At 38.1% G+C, this 27,781-nt stretch overlaps 1 protein-coding gene across 1 annotated transcript in view; it reads right to left on the bottom strand.

The window, feature by feature from the left end:
* RAPH1 (Ras association (RalGDS/AF-6) and pleckstrin homology domains 1) overlaps positions 1-27,781 on the bottom strand; it is a 94,397-nt gene that overhangs the window by 12,342 nt on the left and 54,274 nt on the right. The window contains exons 5-14 of the mRNA XM_030454034.1: positions 24,092-24,166; positions 15,546-15,623; positions 13,955-14,114; positions 9,293-9,414; positions 8,188-8,253; positions 6,890-7,033; positions 5,583-5,693; positions 4,052-4,150; positions 3,373-3,493; positions 1,786-1,928 (exon numbers count right to left, since the gene is read on the bottom strand). Of these exons, the coding sequence (XP_030309894.1) occupies positions 1,786-1,928; positions 3,373-3,493; positions 4,052-4,150; positions 5,583-5,693; positions 6,890-7,033; positions 8,188-8,253; positions 9,293-9,414; positions 13,955-14,114; positions 15,546-15,623; positions 24,092-24,166 (1,119 nt within the window). The remainder of the gene's footprint in view (positions 1-1,785; positions 1,929-3,372; positions 3,494-4,051; positions 4,151-5,582; positions 5,694-6,889; positions 7,034-8,187; positions 8,254-9,292; positions 9,415-13,954; positions 14,115-15,545; positions 15,624-24,091; positions 24,167-27,781) is intronic.

The raw sequence follows: 27,781 nt of genomic DNA on the forward strand, positions 1-27,781 counted from the left end.
TGATCCACCTCACTACCTGATCAGCCAGGCCACACTTCTTCAGTTTAGCTCCAAGGATGCTGAGGGAGATGGTGTCAAATGCCTTCCTGGAATCAGGGTAAACTCTGTTTACTGCTCTGATCCATCCATCTGGTTACATCCTCACAGAAGGCTCTCAGGTTGGTCAGACATGACTTCCCCTTAGTAAAGCCGTGTTGACTGCTCCTAATAAGCCTCGTCTCCTGGATGTGCCTGGAGACAGCATCAAGAATGAGTTGTTCCATTACCTTTCCAGGGATGGAGGTGAGGCTGACAGGTCTGTAGTTATACAGATCCTCTTTCTTGCCTTTCTTGAAGACTGGAGTGACACTTGCTTTCTTCCAGTCCTCAGGCACCTCTCCTGTTCCCAACAACTTACCAAAGATGATGGAGAGCAGCCTAGCAATGACATCTGCCAGTTCCCTCAGCACTCATGGGTGCATCCCATCAGGACCCATGGGCTTATGGATGTCCAGACTCATTAACTGATCCTTAACCCAGTCCTCACCAAAGCAAAGCAAACTCATCCTTTACCCTGACATCCTCAGTGGCCTTAGGGGCCTGGGGCTCCTGAGAACATCCTCCAGCTGTATAAACTGAGGCAAAGAAGACATTCAGCAATTTTGCCTTCTTTGTATCCTCTGTCACCAGGGCACCCACCTCATTCAGCAGTGCCTGCATTGCCTCTAGTGTTAGTTTTATCTGCTATGTATCTGAAGAAGCCCTTCCTATTGTCCTTAACCTCTCTTGCAGGGTTTAACTTCAAGGAGGCTTTAGCTTTCTTGTTGCCTCTCTGCATTCTCAGGCAACAGTCTAATACTCCTCCCAAGTGGTCAGCCCTTTCTTCCACAATCTATAGATTCTCCTTTTCCCTTTGAGTTTACCTAGCAGTTCTGTGTTCAACCACACTGGTCTCCTAGTTCCCTTCCTTGATTTCCTTCCCATTGGGATGCATCAGTCCTGAGCTCAGAAGTGGTCCTTGAATATTAACCAACCATCCTGGGCCCCTCAATCCTCCAGTACCCTGTCCCATGGGATTTCCCACAGCAATTATTTAAAGAGAGCAAAGTTGGCCTTTCTGAAGTTCAGGGTTCTGATTCTACTTGGAATCCTGTTTCTACCACATAAGATCCTGAATTCCACCATCTCATGGTCACTGAACCCAAGGTTGCCCTTAACTTTCACTGCTTCAACCAGGCTCTCCTTGTTGGTTAGGACAAGATCCAGCAATGCTCCACTCCTAGTTGCCTCCTCCACCAATTGCATCAAGAAGTTACCATCAATGCACTGGAGGAACCTCCTGGACTGTAACTCATATACCTGACTTCAGGAGTATATAATGTTCACATCTTTACAATGGCAAGATGTGGCTATTTAACTGGAGAAAGACTTCAGTGAAAGAATTTAATTCAACTTCTTAACAGCTGATCTTTTTATTTTGTCTTTATTCAACATTAGTTATTATGATTCTATGGGAAGGGCTGTATCATGCCTTCAAAGAACAGAGGGCTGCTATACACACAAATAAAAGCAAGAACAGAAGGTTCCAGGGCTGAATCCCCCTAAGAATTGATTTTTGAAAAAAACAGTTATAGGGCAGTGTACATAGAAAACATCTTAGAATGGCTTAGGTTGGAAGGCACCTTAAAGATCATCAAATACAGAGCAAAAAGAGAAGAAACCCCACTCAAGACAGAGGTGGAAGAGGTATCACTGCCTTGTAAACTTTGTTGGGCGTTGGTTTTCAAACTAAAGTCTTCTTGTTACCTTGCTGGATTCCTCCAGTTGAGTGCCTCGCTTCCAGGCCTCAGAGAACATGGAGCTGACAATACTTTGGGAACGGACGTGTCCAGCTGGCTGGGTGTCAGAAACTCCACTGTCAGATTGATTAGAATGATTTGATTGAGATTCTGTTTAGAAGAAATTTAAGAAACAGTTAGCATATTTTTCTGAATGTAAGAGTAAAGTCAGCATGCTCATAATGCAATTGTATCTGACATTTTTTGGTCAGACTTGTTAAACACATTATCCCACCAAAGGACACTGCTACCCCTGACTACTGCATGACCTCTACCTCACATCCAGGCTGCCCATTTTGTGCAGTGCATCCAGTCTGTTCTCTCCAGCACTCCTTCTCAGCACAGCCTTAGAAACCAACACTGGCTATAGGCTGAGGACAAGCAACTAATGCTAGCTGAGGCAGTAGTCTGCCTCTGACTGCTCCATTCCTCAAGGAACAAAAGGAATGATGTACATCCTGTAACTAGGGAACACACAGGTCCACAGAGTATCTTGAAAAAGCTGCAGCAGCCCCTATCAGACCAATTTATCCAGCCTGGCACCTGCTTTCTGTGTAGTTCCATGCTGACCTGGGGAAAAGGTGCACCTAGGCACAGGCTAGACTGCAGCTCTGGCAGAACACGCATGGCTCGTGAGCTGTGGTTCAGCTTCCCCACAAAAAGAAAGTTGATCAGAAAAACACTTGGCTTAGATGGAGAAATGGTCATTAACCAAGAATTTATTGGTATACCTGGCAAGCTGCACTACATTTGAAAAAACATGGTACCTTCCTAGTTAGACTGAACTTGCTTAGCTCATTCATTCTCATGGGCTACTCTCTGACCCATCACAATTCAGCAGCATTACTTCCTCACCTGTATCTGTAATGGACAAAAATTCCAGAGGCTGTTTACTTCACAGAAGAGCCTGTTTTCAAGAATGAAACTTGCCCCTAAGGCTTCAGAATAACCTGTCAAAGCACCAGTCAGCTTTGCACGGTGAAATGAGACTATATAAACCATTCCTTGATTTTTAAACTTATGTACTACAAAATAACTAGTCCCAGCCATGCTAAGTAAAGAGGATATTACTGCAGGCATACACAGTTTGACAGAGGGACAGAAGAAGTATTTTCAAAATTTGTCTCTAAAAAGATTGTTTGGATCTTCGCCTTTTACAATTCTAAAAATTTTCAGTCAATAAAAGCTCTTTAAGTGCTGCACACACAAGTTTCTATGCATCATTAAAATGTATCTGATTCCTTTTTTCAAATAGGTGAAGACAGGGGCTCAGGAATTTGAAAAGAAGTTTCCCCTCCTCAGTATCTGAAAAAGATTCTTTGGAGGTGAATAAGATAGTACTGTATGTTCCAAATACATACACCACTGCAAGTCACATAATGAAATTAGGTTTTATATATATTACACATTATGTTAGTTTCTGTTTTAGATTAAACATAGCAATAAAGACTTCGAAGAAAAAGTCTATTTCCTGCAATAGTCTCTCTTGAGGTCTCCAGACAGTGGATGATAAAAAAGGTAATTAAATCCATTATGAGACAGACCACATTATTACCTGGCAAACTAGATGAGCTGGAGCCTGACTTGATACTGGAGCTAGACAAGGAAGTCCAGTCATATGCTGATTCTGTTCTCTTCAGTGCCTCCTGATAGTTCATGTAGAGTTGCTTCCCATACTAAGCAAAAAGACAAACACATGACAAACACTGTACAGGCTTTGTAATCTTTTCAGACTGTTGAGTCCCACCTCTGGCTACTTTTTTCTCCCCAAACAGAAACAACAGGTTCTGAATTAATGAGCTCAGGAAACTAATTTTTTAGTTTTTTTGCTGAAGGCAAAACAGCTGACTTAGGCTAGAAGAGACAGCATCGAGCAAGAAATGGGCAAATGAATAAACTCAGCCATTCTGCAAATCTTAAAAAACAACTCGAGTTTTGCATTTCTGTTTTCCCATAAGCATTCTTCTTAAAATCTGTGAGGGGACTGGCAAAATCTAGCCATTAGAACTTAATCATTTGACAGAGGTACAGCAGAAACAAGGAAAAAGAGCCCAATTACTGAATTATTGTATCATGCTAGGGAATTATGTATGTACAATTGTACATTTCACATTCAGAACAGCTGAACAGAGGGAAGTCAGCTTTATCACGTATTTTGCTAAGTAGCTGTAAATAGTTTCAGACAAACAGTGACAACTCGTGACAACAGTGAAAGAGTGCCTAGAGGACATTACCTTAGCAATGCGGATGCCATTGATCCATTGGTGCAGAGTTCTTACATCATCACAGCAAAGATACTTGATATACTGGGATTTTTTCTGAATCTGAGGATGCTGCAGAGAAATTGTTAATCCCTGTCAACATTTTAAGAACTAGGAATGCAAGAAAAACCACTTATACATTTAAGTCTATACAGACAAACTTCATACTGCAACCTCTTCATTAGTAGTCTGTACTTGCACCCACTTGAAAATGTTTGAAAGTATTTCAGCAGGTGGCAGCAGGGAATCCTTCACACACAACCTGGCAGTATTCAGTGTGCACTGCTTTCAGGTTTGCAACACTTAAGAAAGTGTGAGTCTTTTGGTATTTTAGTGCTGTTACCTCTACCTCCCAACAGAATGTGCCTGTAAAGCTCTACAGAAGTCTTAATATTCTCAAGACAAAAAATCAGTGGCTTGTAAAAAACCTTTCCTAAGCACAAGCAAGAGACTGCAAAAGTATAGAATGGTCTCCTTTCACTGCTCTATAGACTAATTTACTTCCTGAGAGAGACAACTAATACAAATTGTGTTATGGTTTAGAAAATAATGAACAATTAAATGGATTGGGACTCTTCAGTCTGGAAGAAAGACAATTCAGAGCAATATGAAAATGTTTACAAAGTAATGAGAAGCATGGAGAACATGCAGCAGCTGTACACTAACTGTTCATTTCCTATACAAGAACTAGTGAAAAATAGAATGGAAAGCGACTGATGGTTCAGAACAAGTGAAAAAGCATACAAGCATACAAGCAACAGCTGCAGCATCCTAAACTTATATTGGAATCCCCCCAGCAGGGCATACTCACAGACTAAGAATGCACCTAGGGCAAGATTAATTCTTTGGCTCCATAAATTTCTAAGGACTGAAAAATATTCTGCTGCAGTATTTCTGGAAGACTGTCCAGTAGTTCTAATTTTTCCCTACACAGCTTATAAAGAACGGCCAGTGTCAGAAGAACCTAGAGTGCTAGGTTAATTCAGTAAATCCATTCTTCTGATGTAATCTATTATCTTTTTTCTCTTCTCACCATGCAATCTATACAGATGCTCTGGCAGATGGAGGAAATCTGCCACCTTGATGGGGAAGAAACCGATTCACAACCATTTCTTCCTTCTGCACTAATAACCCACATGGTATTTTCTCATTTTTAAACTGTACTTCTGTCAAGGAGGCTCAGTATGACTCCCCAGAAAATGTACCTACAACATAGCTTTCTCATTGCCACTGGTAATTTAGATTTCCCACATGCAGAATAAAGATAATTTAGAGATTCACCATAAAAACTGACAGGCATAGCTTTCCAGTTGTTATACTGCTTTAGGAATTGTTCTCTAAATTACAGTCTCTCCCAAGATTAATATAGTGTTAATCAGCTCTTGATTATAATTAAGAAATGTCGTTACGATAATGTGATAGTTACGATAATAGTGTGAAAATGTTTCAAGCTCTTTAATTGCTCTTTTTAGTATGAGAATTTCCCAAACAACTAACAAGGTACCTTTAGCACTAAACAATAGTCTGTGGGTGCTTTGTATTTGTTCCGATAGTCTTGTCCATAGTAAACATTGACATGATCGAGCTGCAGAAAGCACACGAGATCCCGGGAGACCTATTACATACAAAAATAATAATTTACAAAGTATCTCTAAGAAAACCACATGCACTGACAAAATCAGTCTAGTGTTAAGATCGAATACTGATTATTAGTTAAGGTCAAACCATAGTTTCCATTTGATTCAAACCCCACAAATATAAGAAAGAGATACAACCATGCACGCACTTTTGCATCAGATGTTCACTTGTAACCATGATATACTTTTACAAATTCAGTCTGGCTTTTTAAGATTTGTCTGAATTTTGCCTTTTGATGACATTTTACACCAAACTAATAATATTTATTCACAGATGGTATCAGGAGAAAGTAAATAGGATTGGTTGATCAGGGACCTTTGGTTACATTTCATCTTGGTAAAAATCAAAGTGTCCAAATTCCATTGTGGCTGTGAATAGAACTCTAATGATTTCTTGGCAGTTCTTGTATGGCAGAGAACTTGACCAGGATATCTTGCTCATAGATTTTTTTTTTTTAACAAAGCAGGAGGCTGTGGAAGGAACATCTGAGATTTATTCAGCTCTAAAGGGATTTGATTTCCTGACAGAGATTCTGCCTTCACTGCCAGCTGTCAGGGATGTGGACTTCCTGTACCGAGGATCAGTTGGTGCTGTCAAGACTGATGCATTCATGGACAACGTGAACTCAGTAGGTTCAGTCTCAAAACTATAAAGCATTTTTAGAAGCTATTTAGTTTTCATTACTGATACATATAGAACAGCAGTGACACTGAAGAAATGGCATTATATTTACCAATTTTCAGATTAGATTTACCAATCTCACACCAATTATATCTACCAATTTAACCAATGAAATAACTGAAATTATGCAGACTGATGGTGATCTGATCTTTTATGACTGGCATTTGCAGCATGACTTGTTCCTTATCTGAATTGTGCCTGAGGAAAGACATCCTCTTAACTCTACCAATCCTTTTGCCTCAAGTGTTAATGACCACCTAACTCTGAGCTTGCAGTAGTCTCTTGTGTTCCTGTATTTTTAACTTTGGGCTTACACCCTTCATATTAAGTGCTACCACAGTAATTCACACAATATTTCCATGATAAAGCTGAATCTTTAATCAAAGTGTGTAGCACCAGGCAAGGTATAGCTAGGCTAAAATTCAAGGCTGACTCCTGTTCTGATGTACTAGCAATAAAAAAATTAAAGGAATTTGCTTTAAAATAGCATACCTTTGCCTTCCCTTTAGGGACATAGTAGATTCCAGAAGCTCGAAGAAGAAAGTAACGTTTCTTCCAAGATTTCTTCCCATCTTCTTTTAGCCACAAAACTCCTTCAATCTCTGGCACGGTTACAGAACTTCCACAAAAACACTCCTGACAATAAACAGTGGTTTGCAAAGAGAGAAACAGACAGAATATACAGCATACGGTGGTGCTTTAATGACTGAAATTCTGAAAGACTTTATCTAAGGAATGCACACATAACAAGGGCAGCTCTTTTTTTCATGTGGTAATATGACCTAAAGAGATTAATTACAGAAGCTATAAAGTAATTCAGACAAACAAACGAGGGGATCTTTGAATTTTCTCAGTGCAAGAATGGCAACAAACATATAAGTGGTCACTGTAAAGATTCTCCAATGGCTTAACTGGATTTAAAGTCACTGGGTCACCCTATAGATGTAGCCTCATAAGTCTGTGTATACACAAAACCTAATTACAGACACAGCTACAGTTCATTCCATGAATACTTTGTTGCTACAAACAGCTAACACCACAGCTTCTGTTAAGCTGCCATTTAAAAAGATCTGAGGAAAATAAATGCTTCAAACACAGTCAAGATTAATATGCATCACAGAGATTTATGAGTAATCAGAGAAGACAGAGAATTAAAATTACAACCCCTGCATGTCAGGGCTTCAAGCATCTTTTTGATTCACAGTATGCACATAAGCATTTTTCAAAATTCATACTAAGAGCACAAGTATAACTCAAAATTGTATACTTAAAATATTTACGTTTGTGTAACTACTGAAATCATAATCATTATTCTGGAAATCAAGTGGAAGCTATGACACTTGAAACTACTTGAAACTACATAGCTTACTGACAAAATCTAAAATAGTAACACAGACCAATCATTGAACCAGTGGCATAGAATTTTCAGGAGAATAACAACTTGGAGAGTATTAGTAAAAAAACTCTGTACCACCACAGGTCAAAAAAAACCAGGTGACAATTCTGGCAATTTTGACTGTTTTAGCCATGGTTACAGGTAATCTCATTTTGATTATCACTGTGTCTGGTATTTTAGTTCCTAAACAAATGAGATACACTGTTATAAAATGATCATTTCCAAATTAGGGTAACCTGAAAATAGCTATTTATCTCAAATGTAACACATCTCATTCCCAGTTGTTCCAGAACTAGGTTCAGATCCATTCATCAATTTCAATCACCACAACCTTTTACTTTAGCCTCAAGCTCTGAAATGACCACTATGCCCTTTTTGTTTTGACAAGTCTTACCTCTAGAAGCACCTCTTTATTTCTGTCTGCCATCTCAGAGGTTTCCTTCTTCCCCAGAAGGTAGTTCTGTAAAAAAAAGAAAGCTTAGTATTTCTATGGGCATTCAGTTTTGCTGAATAAAAATCCTTATTTTTCATGAAAAATTACTAAACACTCCTTGACTATTAAAAGGAACCTAACTATGCACAGGTACTGTATCTTATTTAATACAAAGTTTTGTAATCTTCTTCAGCTTGGAAAGTACTAGGACAATGACCATCTTCTTCTTCCTAACCTCTAAGTCTTCTACTGGAAAAAAAAATTCACAAAGTTTAGCCAGTTCAGTGTTTTAAATCAAGGAGAAATATTGATATTATGGTGGTACCTCAATCTTGTTGACAGCGCCTACTGTATGTACTTGATAGTAAATGTATTTGCTACATGCTTTTAAAAAGAACTTAAAGAGTTTTGCTGCTTCACTGCAGAGCACTTGAATAAGACATAGTTTTCAATTCTTGCTTTTAAAAAAGTATCTGTAGCTACCGTTTGAGACAGGAGAGGCATTAAAGCTATTTGAGAGAGAAGAGGGACCTTTGGTTTTCTAGCCAGGGAACAGGAAACACAGGTGAACAGAGGCAGGTCCCAGCTTCCACAGGGAGGGACACATTTTCTCTTCTCTTTTCTTCACTTGCCATTTGACCATGGAGTAGCTATTCTTAGATTTCCTCTTCCCCTTCTTGCCAGCAACTTAAGAATGCACAGTGGAGAGGCATTACTATTAGCAATATCTGTCAACACCTTTCTTGCATATTTACATATTTGAATAGCACTTAGTATTAGAGTAAATGCCATGAAACTGCTTGCCTTTATCTCCATGAAAATTACCCACAAACACATTAGTAAGCAGATTGCTCCAGCTCATTGTTTTCTGCTAGTGACTTGATTTTGTGTCAACCACAATGTGGACGTACACAGTGACAAAATGTGAAGTTGTTTCACATTTTAATACATACACAACTATCGAAATAAAAGCATGGAAATGAATGCTACCAAAAAAGTGGGAAACTGCAAACAGGCATGCATGTGTGCATGCACACACACATTCCACATGATTACTGGGGCTTACCTGGGGATTCTTGAAAAGTGCATATTTCTCTATACGTTCCACGAACATTAGTTTGTTTTGACTATCTCTTGTCCAGTTCAGAAGATTTTCAACTAAATTTTCATGATCTTCAAAGATCCTTTCTGTAGCAATAAAAAGAGAGCAAATACATTCAAATCAGTCACATTTTGAGACAAACTACTCTAGTTATACAGAATCACAGAACCATCAGGGTTGGAAGAGACCTCTAAGATCATCAAGTCCAACCCTTGATCCACTACCACTGTGGTTCCCAGACCATGGCACTGAGTGCCACATTCAGTCTCTTCTTAAAAACCTCCGGGGACAGAGAATCCACCACCTCCCCGGGCAGCCCATTATGTCTGATCACCTTCTCTACAAAGAATGTTTTTCTAATATCCAACCTAAACTTCCCCTTACAGAGCTTAATTAAGTCCATGCCCTTAAGACTATACCTGGGAGACAAGGCAGAAAATAAAGTTCAGTGTCTACTAAAATGGGGATGAAGTTTACACTAAGAAACTAAAAGAACTCAAGTCAATTTTCAGATGTGTCCAGTTTAATTTTACACATACACACACACCCTCAATGCTCTCACTTATTTTTTCAAGCTTATAGTGCCATCATATATTAAGTGGTTTTTTGGTTTTTTTTTTACCTGACAAAGTCTATTATCCCACATGAATACAGCAGACTCAAATTTGATGACATTTCAAATGTTATAATTACAAATAAAGTTATCACATTTATATGTACTCCGGTTCACGCATTCCCTGGCGAAACCTCTTAGGCAGCTTTGTCAGCACAAAAGTTGTTTTCTTCATTCTCCATCATCATCTCACTTGTAAAGTATTAAAACCAGTAATAGAGCATAACCAGAGAGAAAACAGAAGTTTCTGAAGGATGCAGAATACCCATCCTTAGTGAGGGTACTGTAGAAGTAATCTGAGAACTGACAGTGACATTTCTTACAATCCATTGTGCTGAATAAATGATGTATCAACAGCTTCTGAGAACTATGAGCTATGACTTTCCAATGAGATAGTTATTACAAATGCAAGATATCAAAAATAGGCAAAAGACAGGAAGAAAAACAAAGCAAATTTACTAAAATGCAGAAGAATCTGAAAACTCTTATTCTAAAGCAAGTAAGGAGGAATACATCTTTGGGAAAGCCCTGGACCAACTGTCTTCTCCTTGAAAAGACAGTACTGTAGAATCTTGCTTTCTGTAGTTTGCTCCCTCTTCACATACTCCACACAGTGGCATTTCAGCAAACTATTTCTTTCAGAATCCTTTGGGACTTGCTTGCCCTTTCAATTGCATCTGAAAGCAGAACATCATTTTTTTCCACAAAATCAATTACAGCACACTTTTACAGATGGTATATGGCACCTATCACATTCACATCTAGGAGCTATCACTAATGAAGACTGAGATAACAGATGACATCTCAACATATTTGGTAATTAAGAATACTAATCAGAGTGAATGCAACAAAATGTCATCTGGGGGGAATGAATTCAGGTCTGAGATGACAACACAACATTACTCAGGTCTCAGCTCTTTCTAAGAAGCTTCTGAGTTATGACTCACGACTTCCATCAAGCTCTATCAGCAACACAGCAATACTGTCTTCCAAGAAAGTAAAAAAGGCATTACCTAGCAGAAGAATAAAACAAAAACTTCAGAGGATTGTGATACGAAAGCCTAAATGTCACTTCAGCCTTGTAAGTGAAACTAGGTATCTTTCAAAACATAACAACTGTTATTAGAAGAACAATAATTGAACTCAAACAGGAAACTGTTCACTGAGTGTACACAAACCGATAGTATGTAAACCTGCACTTAATGCAAATTTTTCAATTATTAAACATACTTTCTAAAATTAAAATGCTGTAGCTCACACATATTTCATAGAAATTCTCTGCTAGAACTTTAACAAAAAAAAAAAAAAGGGACCTTTGTCTAAACCAAAAGAAACCTCTTAGAAATGTCAGTTAAAAACTTGCAGGATAAAACTGGCAAAGCATTTCATTCTGCATTCTGAAAACAGTATCACTGAGTTCTTGTGAAAGTGTATATATAAAGCTCCTGGTTAAACAATTAGTAACAAGTGACCTTCTACTTCAAGTACAGGTACCTAAATCAGACTCCTCAAAAACTGGTTAAGCACCTACACTTGAAGCAGACCACATAAAATACAAACAAAAACCAAGAACTTCACAGTCCTCATTTCTTTCTCAGACATTTGTTAACTTAAAGCTTTCACTGCATCTTATTGAACTGTGCTGTTCATGAGCTATTAACTGACAAGACAACATGGTAAAGTACACTGAGAAAGTATGTAAGTCCTCTGTGTCTTGCTGAAAGAAAATATTATAATAAGTTCCTTCCTCTTACATAGGTATTGCCAGAAAAAAATGTTTCAAAAGATGAACCACTGGAAAATAACACAATACACAGCAGTACAAGGGTGTGGGCTTTGTTGTAATAACTTTTTCACCTGTTTTTCACGTTCTAGTACAAAATACAGGAATCAAACAGGCTGCATTTTGGATCATGTTAAAAACCACATATGTGAAATCTATCAAAAACTACCTACCAGCTGCCCTGTCAAGGATCAGTGAAAGTCAAAATGAAAATGAAAAAGGAAACTGAATTCTACCCTCTTAGGTTTACCATGCTGCAGTCTGAATGTAAACTTCTATAATTACAGATGTTCTTTAGCTTGAAACTCTTTCAATACAGCACTCAAATTCTATCATTCTCAGTGTATCACTGAGCCTGTATAGTAGGGAATGCACATATTTGCAAAATATCCCAACATGATTAACCCTTGTTTCATTTCACAATCTTCTAACAGTCCAACTGTTGATTTGGATACATATCAGCTTATCTCTCTGTCTGCTGCCTAGCTCTTTGTTCCTAACAGAAGTTGAAATTTTTTTTCCAATATTTTTTTTTCCTGGCTGCACAGTGAATATAAGTGTCTTATGAAAGCAAATCTAGAATGAGAAAGACCTTGGGTTGAGCACTGAGTTCCAGATCCTGCCACCTACACATTCAGAGATTTTTTCAGTGATAGAAACATCAAATTATTCCAGAAGTAATAAGGTTATCTACCTTGACTTGAGCAAGGCTGTTTCCCACAGAGAGAGAAGCTGGCTGCTGATGGCTTGGAGGCAAATACACTTTGTTGGATAAAAAACTGGTTGCATGGCTGGGTCCAGAGACTTGTGTGAAATGGAGTTAACCCCAGCTGGTGGCCAGTCATGAGAGGTGTTCCCCAGGGCTCAGTAATTAAGATCTTTATTGATGATTTGGATGGGGGGATATTTGAGTCCACCCTTAGTAAGTTTACACACAACACTAAGCTGGGTGAAAGTGTTGATCTGTTTGAGGGTATGGAGGCTCTGCAGAGGGATCTGGACAGGCTCCATTGATGGGCCAATCATATTAACAGGGCCAAATGTCAGGTCCTGTACTTTGGCCACAACAACCACTGGCAATTCCACAGACATGGGGAAGAGTGGCTGGAGAGCTGCCTGCAGAGAGGGATCTGGGGGTGTTGACTGACAGCAGGCTGAACATGAGCCAGCAGCGTGCCCAGGTGGCCAATGGCAACCTGGCCTGTATCAGCAATAATGTGACCAGCAGGACAAGGGAGGTGATCTTACCCATGTACCTGGTTTTTGTGAGGATGTACCTTGAGTACTGTGTGCAGTTTTGGGTGCCACATTACAGGAAGGACATTGAAGTGCTGGAGAGGGGTCTGGAGCAGAGGTCTTACGAGGAGAGGCTGAGGGAGCTGGGGCTGTTCAGCCTGAAGAAGAGGATGCTGAGGGGAGACCTCATTGCTCTCTACAGCTACCTGAAAGGAGGGTGTACTGAGGCAAGAGTTGGCCTCTTCTCCCTAATGACCAGCAACAGGACAAGAGGTAGTGAGTTCAATTTGTGCCAGAGGAGTAACAGATTAGATATTAGGAAAAATTTCTTCACAGAAACAGCAGTGAAGTATTGGAACAGGCTGCCCAGGGAGGTGGTGGAGGCACCATCCCAGGGCGTGTTCAAAAAACAGGCAGACAGGGTGCTTCAGGAAATGGTTTAGTGGCTACAGTGGTGTAAGGCTGATGTTTGGACTTGATGATCTTGAAGGTCTTTTCTAATATTGAAAACTCTACAATTCTAAATAAACAACTCACATTGTGGTATGTGCAATGCAGTAAAAAGGAGCTTTAACAATGAGCCACAATGCAAATTATATTAAAATATAGAAAAGAAAAAATATGTAGAAAGCTTTTTGTACAAAGAGATATAATGTTCAGTATAAAATACTGGCGCAGCTGCATCGTAAGCTTTTTATCCTTCTTTATCACTCTTTCTTCTGCAAGAAAAACATCAAAATCAGGAGGCCCAGTGACTAGACACTGCTAATGTTCCTGTATCACAACTTAGAATTTAGACATGATTTTAATATGAATTAAGAAAACATTTTCAGATCATTCTCATTGTTCATGAGTTTCATTACACGAATGCATGAATGAACAGGATGATGAACATTATGAAGACAGGAATTTTAAATCAGTCTAAGGACATAGATATAGACAAGTGTTACATTAGTAGAGAAGAATACTATAGGGATTTATAATTATTACTTACCCATTTGCAATTCAGAGATGGTTTCCACCAATGACCAATCTAAACTATAACCGCAATGTGATTTGTCCATCAGATTGTCCAATACTTGTCTCACTGTCTGCCTCTCATCCACCATCATTGTTTTTGAGCTGTCATCAGACATATGGACTCTGATCACCAACTATTAAGCAGAAAATTAAGAAAACTATGAGCAGGACTAATTTCCTGTATTTCAAAACAAAACATTTTTTAAGATCTTTTTTCTTTTTCTAAGGTTTTGTTAAAGTAGCATAAAATGTTAAGTTCAATCAAAACATTCTCTCAAAGTGTAAAAAGCCACAGATATTTGTATAATGGACACTCAACAAGATAGTATCCTTCAGTGTAAGAGAGTAAATATAAGGGTCTTCCCAATAGAATGACAACTTTTCAGTTTTGTTTTAAAGTGGAAAAAAATCCTCCTGCCAAAGTGTCCTGTTCTGGTAATTAAGCGTCTTTGTGACAATTTTGGTGACATTTCTAGGTGGGAGAAACATAGATACTGAGCTTTTCACAACCTTTTACAGAATCAGAACTTTTCACATTTGCAATTCAAGCTTTCTGCCCATTTCCTCCATATTTTCTAAAAAAGATGGTTATGTAAAATATACCTACAGTAAGTCTTCATTTTCTGAAGAGTAAGAAGCATTAGTGTGAAAGAAAACTGCTTTTAAACACTATGACTTTTCATAGGCACTTTAGATGTTACTGTTCAGAAAGAAAAACGTAGCCCTTTTCTTAACCAATCAGAAAATTCAATAGATTTTTCTTGCCAGTCATTATGCTTCCTTTTAAACACATTTTTTAGCTGGAAAAGTTAAAATGTTCTAATTGCAACACACTGGTTGGCTTGTTAATGCCTATCTTCCAGCCAGAACAGCTTTCCAGCTTTTGATATATAAACACTAAATGTAAAAGGCATTTTAAGCTGCTGAAAAACTCCAAACATGAAATAATGATGCAGAATTTCAGGAGAACACTGTATTCTTCAGTAGTGTGTCAAGTAATGTCAGTAAAATTTCTCCACTTGATAACCCCTTTCTGTAGTCTAGAATGCTTGTACTACATTTATCACTGGAAAATCCTGTTAGGCATAATAAGAAAGGGTCTGTGAAGAACAGACCCAATTTTAGATGTGTGACTGCTTAACATACAAAGGCAATTTCAGGAGGCTGGACCTTCATTTCACCTCTAGGTAGGAGCTAGCAAAGTATTCACACAATCATAGAATGGTTTGGGCTGGAAGGGGCCTTTGAAGCTCATCTAATTCCAACCCCCCCTGCATGGGCAGGGACACCTCCTACTCTCAGTGTTATATAACATAACAGTTGTTCTCTCAGATATAAAATAAGATATCCTTTAAGAAAAACACAATGTTACCCCATATGCTACAATTTTCTTCATTAGGTACAGATTAGATGAGAAAGTACATTACCATTTAAGATCAGAACACCACAGTGTTCTTATTTTATTTAGGCAAACTTGAGGGTAATACATACAAAATGAGAAGCATTTTGCCTACATTTTCCAGGTAGGAAAATACAGATCTTATAAATCAGTTAAAATAACTTACCTTTTTCACTTGTGCCTCTTTAATCTTCTCTAATGCAACCCTAATCTTCTCAGCTTTGAGTTTAGCAGCCTGTTCCTCCTAGGGAAAGACAACACAGAATTCCATTCAACACAAACTTCAGCCTGATTTTAGTGGATTTAATTTTGAGGCTACTGTGCTTTACAACATGAACTGAAACACTGATATACCCACCTACGAATCCTCAACTATTTCTTACAGATCATAAAGATTATATATATTTTTTTTAATGACAAACAGTGTTACTCTCTCTACATATAGATAACATTCAGAAATGTAACTGTAATTATCTCCAGAAGAACATACTGGAGGTACATATTTTGTATAGACACATTTGGTATCCTCCTGTTCTTCCATATTGCAGCCTTCTGCATTGCTATGAAATAATTCAGCATATTATGCATATACAAGTCATAGATTTGGACAATAAATATTCAACAAGAGTGTACAATTAAGAATGCTGATCAACAAAGCACCTAACAGCACACTGAGAAGTATCAGAATTAAACAGCACACAGAAAGTACGTAAAACATATACTAGAAATAGGAGCCCATATAATGTGTATAGTTTTGGAAGATTTTAAACTTAAATCCATTTGCAGTAAGTAGCTTGAACACTCCCTTTATCTTTACTAAATCCAGGCTGGATTTCTCCTTGCTTCAACTATGTTAAGACACATAATGTAAACAAGCATTCTTTCTTTTGATATTCTTTTAAGTATTATTGTTACAACTGGAAATGCATTAAAAATTCAGGTAACTTAAGTCTATTCTACCTGTTGATGCTAAAGAAATCTGTATATTGTAAGACTGCAATGCTGTTTTTTAATTTCTGGAGATCACCAATATTTCTGTTGAAAGTAGATTTGAACTATGCAGCTAAAAAAAACAACCACTCTTTTTAACAAGCCATATGCAGGTTTCAGCTTTTAGAAATGGATGTTCATTGTGTGTGATATCTAAAGGGATCATAATTATCTATAAATCTCTAGAACAAGACAAACATATTAAATAAACAAACAAATCCCCTCCAAAATAAACATTTTCTTAGAAAAGAAAAATGAAGAAGTTGCACATCCAATCCTAACAACCCTCAGCATGTCACAGACATTTAGTTCCGCATTGCTGTCCTCTATGAATGTAATTCATATTTACTTTACTATGTGTTTAGATGGTTACTTTTCATGTAGAAGTTAAGATTCAGCTACCCTGAGACCCACAAAGTGTAAGTTTTCCACCTCTCAGAGAATTACCAATATTCCTATCAACTGTTAAAGGGCATTTCCAGTGCTACTTATTGTACTCTTACTTTGCAGCTTTTGCTTCCTCACACCTTATATGCATTGGAAAAGCTATCAGCTATACAGGACAAAAAGCTGTCTTGCTAGAAACACAAGCAGAAAAAATATGATCTTGAAACATTATCAGGGAATTTTGTTACCTAGACTTTTATTAGTCTACAAGGAACTATGCCTTTTTTTTTCCTCACCCTAATAATGTTGTCACATAGCTTGAAAATGTTGAAGTCAGATTAGCATTCTATTAAAAACAAGCATTGCTATGATACCTAGAACTTCACAGCCACAGGCACAGGCAGCAGCGAGAGAGCAAGAACAAACATCTTTGTTGATCACAAAGTTTACATTGCATCATTCCCTAAAATGCTTTTAAAAATAAACATGTAGACCAAAAAAGGTTTTGAAGGGTGTTAAACCATGACAAAGATTTACTATTTTAATGCCTAACACTTACTTCTCATTTCCCACTTGATTATAATGTGAGTCCAGACATCAGAATTTCTTATACTTTACTCGAGTTTCACAAAGTTAGTTTAAATTTAAACAAAAGCCCAGAACTGCCATTAAAAATAAGAATTGGTTTAAACCAGCAACAAATGACAAAGAGGTCTGAATCAACTTACTGGAAATTCACAGAGGAAAAGGAAGCAAAAAGCAGGAATTTCTGAAAGCACACAGTAATGAAGAAATTTAAGTTATTCAAGTTTTGCTGTATAGTTATTTACCCAGGGAACTGTTGCATCATTACTGGAATAGCAAATGATGCTTTACTGAAGCAGGAGTAACAGCAGCCATCCACATCCCCTCCTCATCACAGCCATCTCAAAACTGCTCTCAGACACAAACACAGGCTCAGCCCAGGCTCTCTCCTCTCCCTGTACATGCAACCAAGAGAACTCCTCAATAGGAAAAAGAGGAAAAAGCGTATGCAATCCATCAGCTTGTACTAAACTAACAACATTTTTCATTGCATATGATGAAATGTGACATGTAGCCAAAATACCTGATTGCAATTGTAAACTATTCCAAGCCACAAATTGTACTTACAGTCCAATTCCATTAACTTACTTATTTATTTCCCCTTTGCTAGCAAATCTTTCTAGTAATAGCAACATGAGGTAGGTTGCTGAAGGGTCATAAATACACATTTAAATGAGAGGACTTCCGCCTAGGGCATGGTTGCACAAGTGGCATCCTCCAACATAAAGCCCCAATGTGCCTGATAAACCTGCCTCCCATTCCCAGTGCTACTTCTCAGTCACAGCAGTCCTTGTGCTACTGTGGCCACGCAGGTAACAGAGTCAGACGGCTGACCTGGTTGAAAATTAACACAGCAGAAAGATTCAGGAGAATCAATTCCTTGGTAGCCTTGCCTTTATGGTCACATACATGCTATGGAATGGCATAAAGGAGATCCACATATACACTCACTGTGTGAAAACTCAGAACATCAAGGAGTGTAAATTTCTACCTGTAGAAGGATAGGAGTCTCTTTTAGTAGCAGTATATATATCACTGCTAAATTGCAACATAAATTCCTCATTTTTATGCAATGATTTTGGGATTGCTGCTATACTTGAATTTTAAAGTTTTGAGCTGAGATTACTTTTGGATTTGGAAAACCATCACACTTTATTTAAAGAATACTTGGAAACATACTTACGCTAGGAACTTGTTAATCTAAAATTTCCTAACCCATTGTGAACTAAAATTGAATGAGTACAGCTCTAATTTAAAGCCATTGCATTCTAATGACCTTTCTTTGGTATTTCTGTGCATGAATTCAGTTTTCTGTAATTTTATCCTCTAATGAAATGTTAGAAAGAACATCCCCCAAAAAAGCCATATCTAAGATTTCCTTAATTTAACAACAATTGCAGTTTCTGGCCCCAGTTTCCAGTTAAAGGTGCAGTTAAAGACACACCATCTGTATTTTAACATTTAATACGCAAGATGTGTGCTATGACAGAGCTGCTCTTAATCAGATGATTTTATGCCTCACATTTCTAGGCTGGGATTATATTTTTTATTTTGCTGCATATTTTTAAAGTATCATTAACTGATTCCTTTTACTGAGATCACAGAATGCCAGGATGGAAGTGACCCCAAGGATCCCCTGGACCAATCTTTCTCAGTAAGAACATGATTTAAGTGAAATATCTCACACGCTGTCAAGCTGATTAAAAGTGTCCAAATTATTCCAATGTCCAACAGCTCTCACAGTGGAACATATTTTTTTTCTGGTGTCCACAGAATCACAGAATTGTCACAGTTGGAAAAGACCTCTCAGATCACTGAGTTAAACCATTAACTCAGGAAAAAACCCAAAACCAAGCAAAAAACCCCACCATGCTCACCAGAGCATATCCTGAACTGCTATGCCTACACAGTTTTTGATGCAACTGAGATGTCCCCAGAATCACAGGAAGAATATTAAAAAAAAAGTAAAGACTTAAGAAAGGTTACAGTATATAGGAAAGCCAATAAGTCCAGTTTTCACTTAAGCTGGCAGATACACAGACTACAAGAGGCATAAAAGAAGAAACTGCTTTTAAATTTAGTATTTTAAAGTTTTCTCTGAAGTCTCTCTCTCAATGAAGGTAAGAAGATAATTAAGACAAATAGCAGTGACTTTTGAAGGACCAGAAGGAGGTAACCACTTAATTGTCCCAGCTACAGTCTAGCCTCAGGCAGAAAGGAAACCTTGAAACACCATATTACTAGCTCCTAAATTTACCTAATTCCCCAAAACTTCAATCTTTATTAGCCCTATGTTTCATGTGCATCATTCAGAACACAGATCACTTTATTGCTAAAAAAAACCAAACCCCAAATAAATACCAAAACAAATATATATCTGAACATCACTAGAAGGGGAAGACCAAGTGTTAACACCAGTTCTTCTGTATTTCTTGATATACTCATTAGGACAGGCAGAACAGTGTGGCAATGTGTAACCGTTATCAAAATGTTTTATTGCATTTTTTTTCAAAATGCTCCACAATAACATACATCTGAGTAAAGCAGAGAGGGAAAGGGCATTATGCTCTTTGAAAGATCATCAAGTGTGAGTGTACAGCAGCAATTTTCCTGGTGAGGAACATTACATTTTCCTTATGTAGATTCATCACAGATTTCCTCCTCCTTTCTTCTCTCAGTATAGAGTTCTCTATGCCTCTGGCACATTCCTGGCATTGCCACCATATTGCATTATATTAAAAATATGGAAACACATGTAAAGCAGTAGTATTACTTTGGGAACTGTGTTGGAGAATTATTCATGTAAAAAGTGTTTAAATATTACAACATTACACTATTCATAGAATAGTTTGTTCTACTTCTGTCCACTGCTGACAAACTCTTTCCCATTTGAAGACCAACTCCAGCACAGAAGATGGTTTCTGAATGCAAACTGGGAAGCAGAAGTTACATTTGAAATGCATCTAGAAGTCAGACTGGTCACTGTCACAAGTTCTCACAGAAGGGATCTTCCCCAGATCCCATCTCTTAGTCAAAGACTGAAGGACAAGAGAAAGACTGCAGATGCTTATGAACTTAAGTGGATAATGGCATTTATGAATCTCCCCAAACCTCCCTTGTGCTTAATCAAAACTACCCAGTATTTCATACTCTCCCCAATGATCCTGGGCCAGGCTACAATACCACAATAATATTTGACAAAATGTATTGCTAGAATTGTGATGCAAAGAAATTTTCACAGACAAATCTGGCAGTGTTACTTCTTATTAAAGAGAAACACTGCACAACTTGAACAAGGTCAGACTTGTATTTGCTTGTAATATTATTAAGCCAACTTGCTGGGAAGAAAACTGCAGCATTAGCATCTATCTCAAGAGAGGAGGCAAGCCCAGTACCTCAGATATGTCAAAGGATAAGGAAAAGCAGGAATTTCACTGGCTCTTTTATCACCTAGAGCATTAAAATAAAAAATACTACAACGTAACAGATGAGGCACTAGGACTGAATGGTAAGGAGTTTTGCTGTACAAAAAGTTCAACTGATATGCAGAACAGGGAAGAAACACAGATTTGAGAGCATACATTGCTTAACAATGTATGCACAACAGCTTACTATAACTTCCTCCAAGACAAAAGTGTCATTAAAACTACAGAGGAACATCACAATTGGTACAAAGCAGGTTGCTGAATAAAAATTTTATATAATTTTCAGTGTTGCACAAAACACTACTACTAACTACCTACAGAAATTCTTGGGTTTCCAGGTGTGACCATTACAACTTCCTCAAAAACTGGCTGTAGGGAACCGGAGTTTTCAGATGATGCTTATATCCTTTGGAGATTAGAAATCAATTGTATTTTTAAACTGAATTAAAAAAAAAAATCTCAAGAATGAGTACATCTAAATCAGACTGAACTAAGATGAAGTCAACTTCACAACTGACTCAAAGGTCTGAAGAGATTACAATGTGTAGCAAGAAAAATCTACAAACATGAGGAATCAATATTGCTAAGAAGAATTTATCTTTCACATGAAAAGAAGAATGAAGTACTAGGTATTTTGAATAGATATAACATGAGTATTTTCCTCCCAGATGGTGAAGATACATATCTGAAGCATAAGATGATTCAATAACCATCATCTGGCTTCCTAAATGCAGTTTCTGCTTCACGTGCATCAAAATGGTACCATAAATGGGAACTGCAAAATCCATCATTATACACTGTTTGCTGTTTTCATGTCTTAAACTGGGATATATTTGAGCCCTGAAAACACTACTAAAATTATTTGCATGTGCTCTGTATTTCACAGCCATAAGCTTGGTTTTCAGTATTAATTTGATATTTTAGTTCCAGCTCTGTAGGCAAACGAACTTGCAGATTGGACATTAAAGATACTTTGCTTTATGTTCAATATTCAGTAACTTACTTCACTGATATACTTTTACTCCTTTCTATTTTCAAAAAACAGGTTTTAATGCTGTGTGAGCAGTAACACAGAGAATTACATCTGAAAATGAAGGGACCACCACAGTGAACAGATCATTTTCTGTGCTGAGGTCTGCCCTGTGATGAGCCAGGAACTGCGTTTGTGCATGGCTGGAATGCAAAAGGAATCTAGTCCAAAAGTAGAATTTCTTACAGTTAGTTATATTACCACAGGACAAAATTGGTATTATAATTACCTCAAAGTGTCTCTAACCTCAATATAAGAGGTAAACAGACTGAAGAAGGGGAAGAATACAGGAAATAGTAAGACAGTAACCCTTGACATGGGAGAGACACCAGCAGAGAGCTGCACCATGATACTACAATTGATCTAACACTTTGCTATAATTGCAAGGAAAAGTCCCATTTCTTGGGACTGCTTCTCTCAAACTGGGTCTTATCTAACATTACAGCAAACTAAGGAGATGTAAGCAGCAAAGTGGACTGACGTTTAATTACTTTACTAAAGATACTGATCTCTGCAGGAGGTCAGGAGAGAACCAGGAAATATCCACACCAGGAGGTGTGCGCTCACCTGATCAGAAGTAAAGGGCACAGGTGTACAGAGTCCTAAGCTGAGCTAACAAACATCGTCTTCAGAATAACACTGAGCTTGCATTATTTGTCAAGCCTCATTTTGAGTATCTCCAGGGATGGGGCTTCAACTACTTCCCTGGGTAACCTGTTTCATTTTTTCCACTACCCTCATGGTAAATAACTTTTTCCTAACAACCAATTGAAATTTAGTCTCCTCTAATTTAAAACCATTGCCCCTCGTCCTATCAATACAAGCCCTTGCAAACAATTCATCTCCAGCCTTCCTGCAGGCCCTTTTAAGTACTGGAAGGTGACTACTAGGTCTCTGTGGAGCATTCTTTTCTCCAGGCTGAACAACCCCAGCTCCCTCAGCCTGTCTTCACAGGAGAGGTGTTCCAGCCCCCTGATCATTTTTGTGGCCCTCCTTCTAAACCCTCCTGACTATAGCCCTCCTTTTTTTCCTTATTCATGATGTTGTAATAGCAGTGGTAGGTTTTCTTGATCGTGGACATTCCTCTGGTGTATGCTGCCCATCATAGATGTCTTCTATTGAATGGTCGTTCCCAAGACCTAGTCTTGTATCTATTTTGGTCCCGGGGGTGAGGTGGGCAAGGAAGGAGGTCATCTGCTGCCTTGACCATGAACTGGCCTCCATTCACTGCCCTCACCAGTGTTACTGCCTCTGTTCTGACAGGGACAGGATACAGGGGCTCTGATCCTGAGAACTATCACAAGAGGTACCCCCATTCCTGATTCAGGGAGGACATGGCCAGCCTCAACCAGTCTCTCTCCTGCTCAGCCTCCCTGATATTCCTCAACTATTCAACTCCCTCTTTAAGTTCTGCAGCCCAGCAGAGGAGATCACCCACCTCCTCACAGTGCCACAGCAGTCATCATCACTGCCACTGCTGCCAGGGAAACTCTCACCTTCCCTGCAGACTCTCACCTTCCCTGTCACACTTCTGTGGGAACTCCATCTGGGTTCCCATGTCCACTCTGGGAACTATAGAGCTCATGACCTTCTGCTGGGTGGACACCGTAGTTAATCTCTTTTCCAGAAGGTGATGATGACCCACAGGATTCACCTGTAGTTCTGACAGAGCTGACTTACTTGCTTGCTTCATCCCTCCTACTCTAGTTTCAAATATAGTTCTTTAACTGAACAGCAATTCTTGCTTTCCTAGTACATTACAAACCTCTTTCATGTAAAGAAAATGAATTTATAATCAAGATTCATACATACCTGGCTCATTAAACCAGTCTTATATGATATTCTCCCCACATATCGACAGCATCAAAATGTTAAAAAAAAATAATAATCCCCTTATTATATTTACTACAGATTATCTTCAAGATAGCATGTGAACTTATTTTAAGGACAATACTAAATTCTCCCACATATTTTCCATAGCTGTGACCTTTATTTTTTTTAAACTTCTGAATGGCAATAGGAAAAAGAGAACTTTGAGCTCTGTGCGTTTCCTTTTCAGCTAAGGCATTTTACCTGCTGACATGGCTATTAAGTCTCTTCCAAGAACTTAAACACTGATAAATCTTCAGAAACAATAAAATTCAGCCTTTAAAAGCACCTTGGACAGTCAGGAAAATCATGCAAGTAAATGCACAAGTTCCTGGAAAGGGCAGGACGGGAAGCAGCACAGCACACACCAAAAGCATTCTTTCTACATAGAAATAGTCACATACAGGTGAAAATAAGAAGCATCACCTTGGTCAGCAAATGAGAAGGCTTTCCTGCAATGTTTCTCAGAAGAAGGGAGGTTTCCCTGTCCAAATAGGAGTGCTTGTGCAGAAAGAAAGAGAAAGAACATAAATCAAAAGAAGTCAGTATAGTAATTTTATAATGTCTTGATTACAGAAGATAGAGTTTAAGGGAAAAAAAACCCCAAACCTTTGTCCCAACTTTTTACCCTCCCATAAAAACTTGAACATCCCCACAAACTATAAGCCTAACAAGCTTACAAACTAGTAAGTATAAAATCAGTTGTGCTAATACAGGACACTTTTAATCTTGCCCTATAAAAAAGTCACACACTAGAATTAAGAAAAGTTTTGCTTACCTGCTATTTTTTTTTTGTTTGCTTTTTTTTTCTGCAAGAGACAACTTATTTTTAAAGACATTTAGAACTACAAGAGTAAGAAAATATGCACCTATGATGTTTTTTAAAGTTCTGTCCAGTCTTCTAAAACCAAACATACTACTTCCATTAGAGAAACATAAAGCCACTAAAAACTGGTCATCCTGGAGATAAGGAACTGGTTTCATGCTGGCTGCTGCTTCCACAGATAAAACAAAAACGATGTTACCATAATAATAATCTAAACCTGACTTAAAGGTTTGTTTGGTTTTTTTAAAGGATTTAAGTCTCTCTTGTCTTGTATAGCCCAAATTATACAATCCAAGAAGATAAACGTATTTCTCTTGTAAGATAAATTAGCAGAAAACATACTTTAATCTGTTTCAAAAATGCAAAATCAGTAACAACCAGTAGGGAAGGACTTCTCAAAAGGAGAAAATCAGTTAATGAGTTAACAGTGCTTATCTTCTCCAGTATCTGCTGCAGACAAACAATAAAACCATGAGCCCACAGGAATTTGCAGAACCACAGAGTCATAAGTCTGCTAAGGAAATTGGGATACTATTAAGGTACTTAGCAAGAGCAGTATGTATGTCTCCTGGGTACCAGCACTGTACACCTGATTTTGTCCTATATGGCTGCATCTTCTCAGCCTTATCTATGTAGATTTGTCCAGTGCCATATAGAACAAGGCAAGACAACAGGACAATCTACTATACACTTGTTTAATAATTAGCAGCACAGAATCCCTGTCTCCTCTTCAGAGACACACTAAGTTATAGGCTCCTGAAAAAAAGCCACGAGACCACGTCTACAACTTCATGCAGGGCAATATCAAATAGTGTGGTGAATACAGTTCCTGCAGGGGAAGTGTACTTGGTGTGACTGGTTCATGTTGGGATAAGTAATTAAGGATCTGCAGCAGGCTTTACAAGTCACAAAGCCTTTACACAGCATCCTAAGTAAAAGCTAGGATCCAGGCATCCTAAGTAAATCCTAGGATCCAGCTCCACCTGGTACTTCACCACTAACACAGACAAACCTCCTATGTTTTAGAAGCACAGCAGTGCTGTCTAGCAACAAATTTTTCACATCTCAAGCACACACCTCTGTGATGCAGGACCTGGTATAATTAAAAGGTCTCATGCATTGTTCAATCATACAGAATTCTCAGATTAGACTTCCTGACAAACATAACCCTGTCATTGGCACTGATGAACTATTACATTCTGCTTTTTCTAAATAAGCATTTCCCAGCAACTTCACAACTTGAGAAAGGCATTTAATCAGCCTGATCAAGTGTGAGACAACGCTAACATTGCTGATGAGTAATACAGCTTTGCTCAACTTAATAAAGAGGATCAGTCTGCCTTCATTCCTTCTAGGTGCATTTTTACTCTGAATTGTATCCTTTCCTATACAGAAGCTCTGACTTCACATATTCAGTTTAGAATGGTCTCACTACAACATATTACTACAGAACTTCCAGAATAAATTGGTTGGCTCAATGCAAAGCTCAAAAATATAAATAAAAATTCAACAAGTCCAAGGAGTATCTTTTAAAGGACTTCTTGATATGAGTTCTTGTCAGGCATCACAGACTCCAATTAATATGGATCATTTTTTCTTGGTAAACAGGAACTGCAATAGGAAAAACACTACAATGTAAATTAGTAGCCTCTCCCCTAGGGTTTAGCCCCATTCTCTCCTTACCTGATCAGTCAACATTAGTGCCAGGATAGAGAGGGCATTACTGAATCTCTCCTTAAAGGAAATACTATTTGCTGGTGAATGTTTCTCCTACAGAGAAACTCATGGCATATTTTTTATCCTTCTTCCAGTCAATGGTCATTTTGGCTGTTGCCATCATGCATTTAAGTGGAACTTTTTTCCACTGAGGGACTCCTACTGTATCCTGAAATGGGAATGCCATATATTTCTTTAAAAATAATTACCACTGAGGACTTCACTAATACTGCTTTCTAGAACTGCAGCAAAATATGAAAAAGTATTCTCTTCTTCAGAGGAAAATAAGTATTTTCCTACTTTTTCTTAAAATACTACAATCACAGAGAATCTAAACAGCCCACTCTTCCTCTTCACTTCTGGAGTTCAACTAGACATCAGTGCTCTGACAGTATAAATACTTGATATTTCCATATAATAACCTACTTTTCTGCCCCAAGAACCTTCCCAGACTAAAAATAACACCAATCAAATTTACAGAAACAAAACCAGAACATTAATTACTCTTTGGGAGAGATTTCTAGTCATGCTCCATGAAATCCATCTGTTCTGCTTCCACCTGCTCCCATCACGACAAGAACTTATCCCTGGCAAAAACCAAACCTCTCCCCTGGTGGACCATCTTTTCCCAGGCAACTCTCAGTAAGACAAGAGGGCATGGTCTTAAATTGTGCCGGGGGAAGTTCAGATTGGATATTAGAAAGAATTTTTTCACGGAAAGGGTGATCAGACATTGGAACGGGCTGCCTGGGGAGGTGGTGGACTCTTCGTCCCTGGAGACATTTAAAAAGCGACTCGATATGGCACTCAGTGCCATAGTCTAGTGACTGTGGCGGTAGTTGATCAAGGGTTGGACTCGATGATCTCTGAGGTCCCTTCCAACCCAGCCTATTCTATGATTCTATGATTCTATGATCTTTAGCTCCTTCAAAATATAAACCCATTTCCAACTACACGAAGCAGTCCATGCTCTCCCTGCCAGTGCCATGCAGTTTTCTACCCTGTTGCAGTAACCTGAGTGCTTCCACAGTGGAAAGGCCATGAGGGGTATTTTCACTTTGATTTTTTTTTTTTTTTAAACTAAATATCCTTGTATGGTAAAAGTACTTTGAAACACTACAAAATTAGCAAAATTTGACAAAAGCTTCAGAGGAGGCAAAAGGGTGCAGTTTGTTATACTAAGCATGAAATTTTGTAACAGCTGGGTTGTAACAATTTTGGAATACTATCTAATGGCTGCATTCATTAAAATATTCAGTGAAGATTATTCAACATGGAGCACACCAATTCTGCTACTTGATGCCTGATTTATATATTGTATGCCAGCATTTGACTGAAGGGTGTAAACCCAAATAGTATATAATGTGTGCACAGTCCAAAGCTACCTATAATCCATTATTTTTTAAAGCTGTATCTTTTATGTATAGGATAATATAGGATGATATAGGATAGCTTTCTCAGTAAAATCTAATCATCAGATACAGCCATCAGGTTTTTTTCAGTTTTTGTATTAAAATGACTAATGGAAATGCAGTGCAAATAAAAAAGCTTCCCAAAGTTATTTCCAGTATACC

Source organism: Calypte anna, chromosome 7 (assembly GCF_003957555.1).
Source record: "Calypte anna isolate BGI_N300 chromosome 7, bCalAnn1_v1.p, whole genome shotgun sequence".
NCBI classification, from domain to species: Eukaryota; Metazoa; Chordata; class Aves; order Apodiformes; family Trochilidae; genus Calypte; species Calypte anna.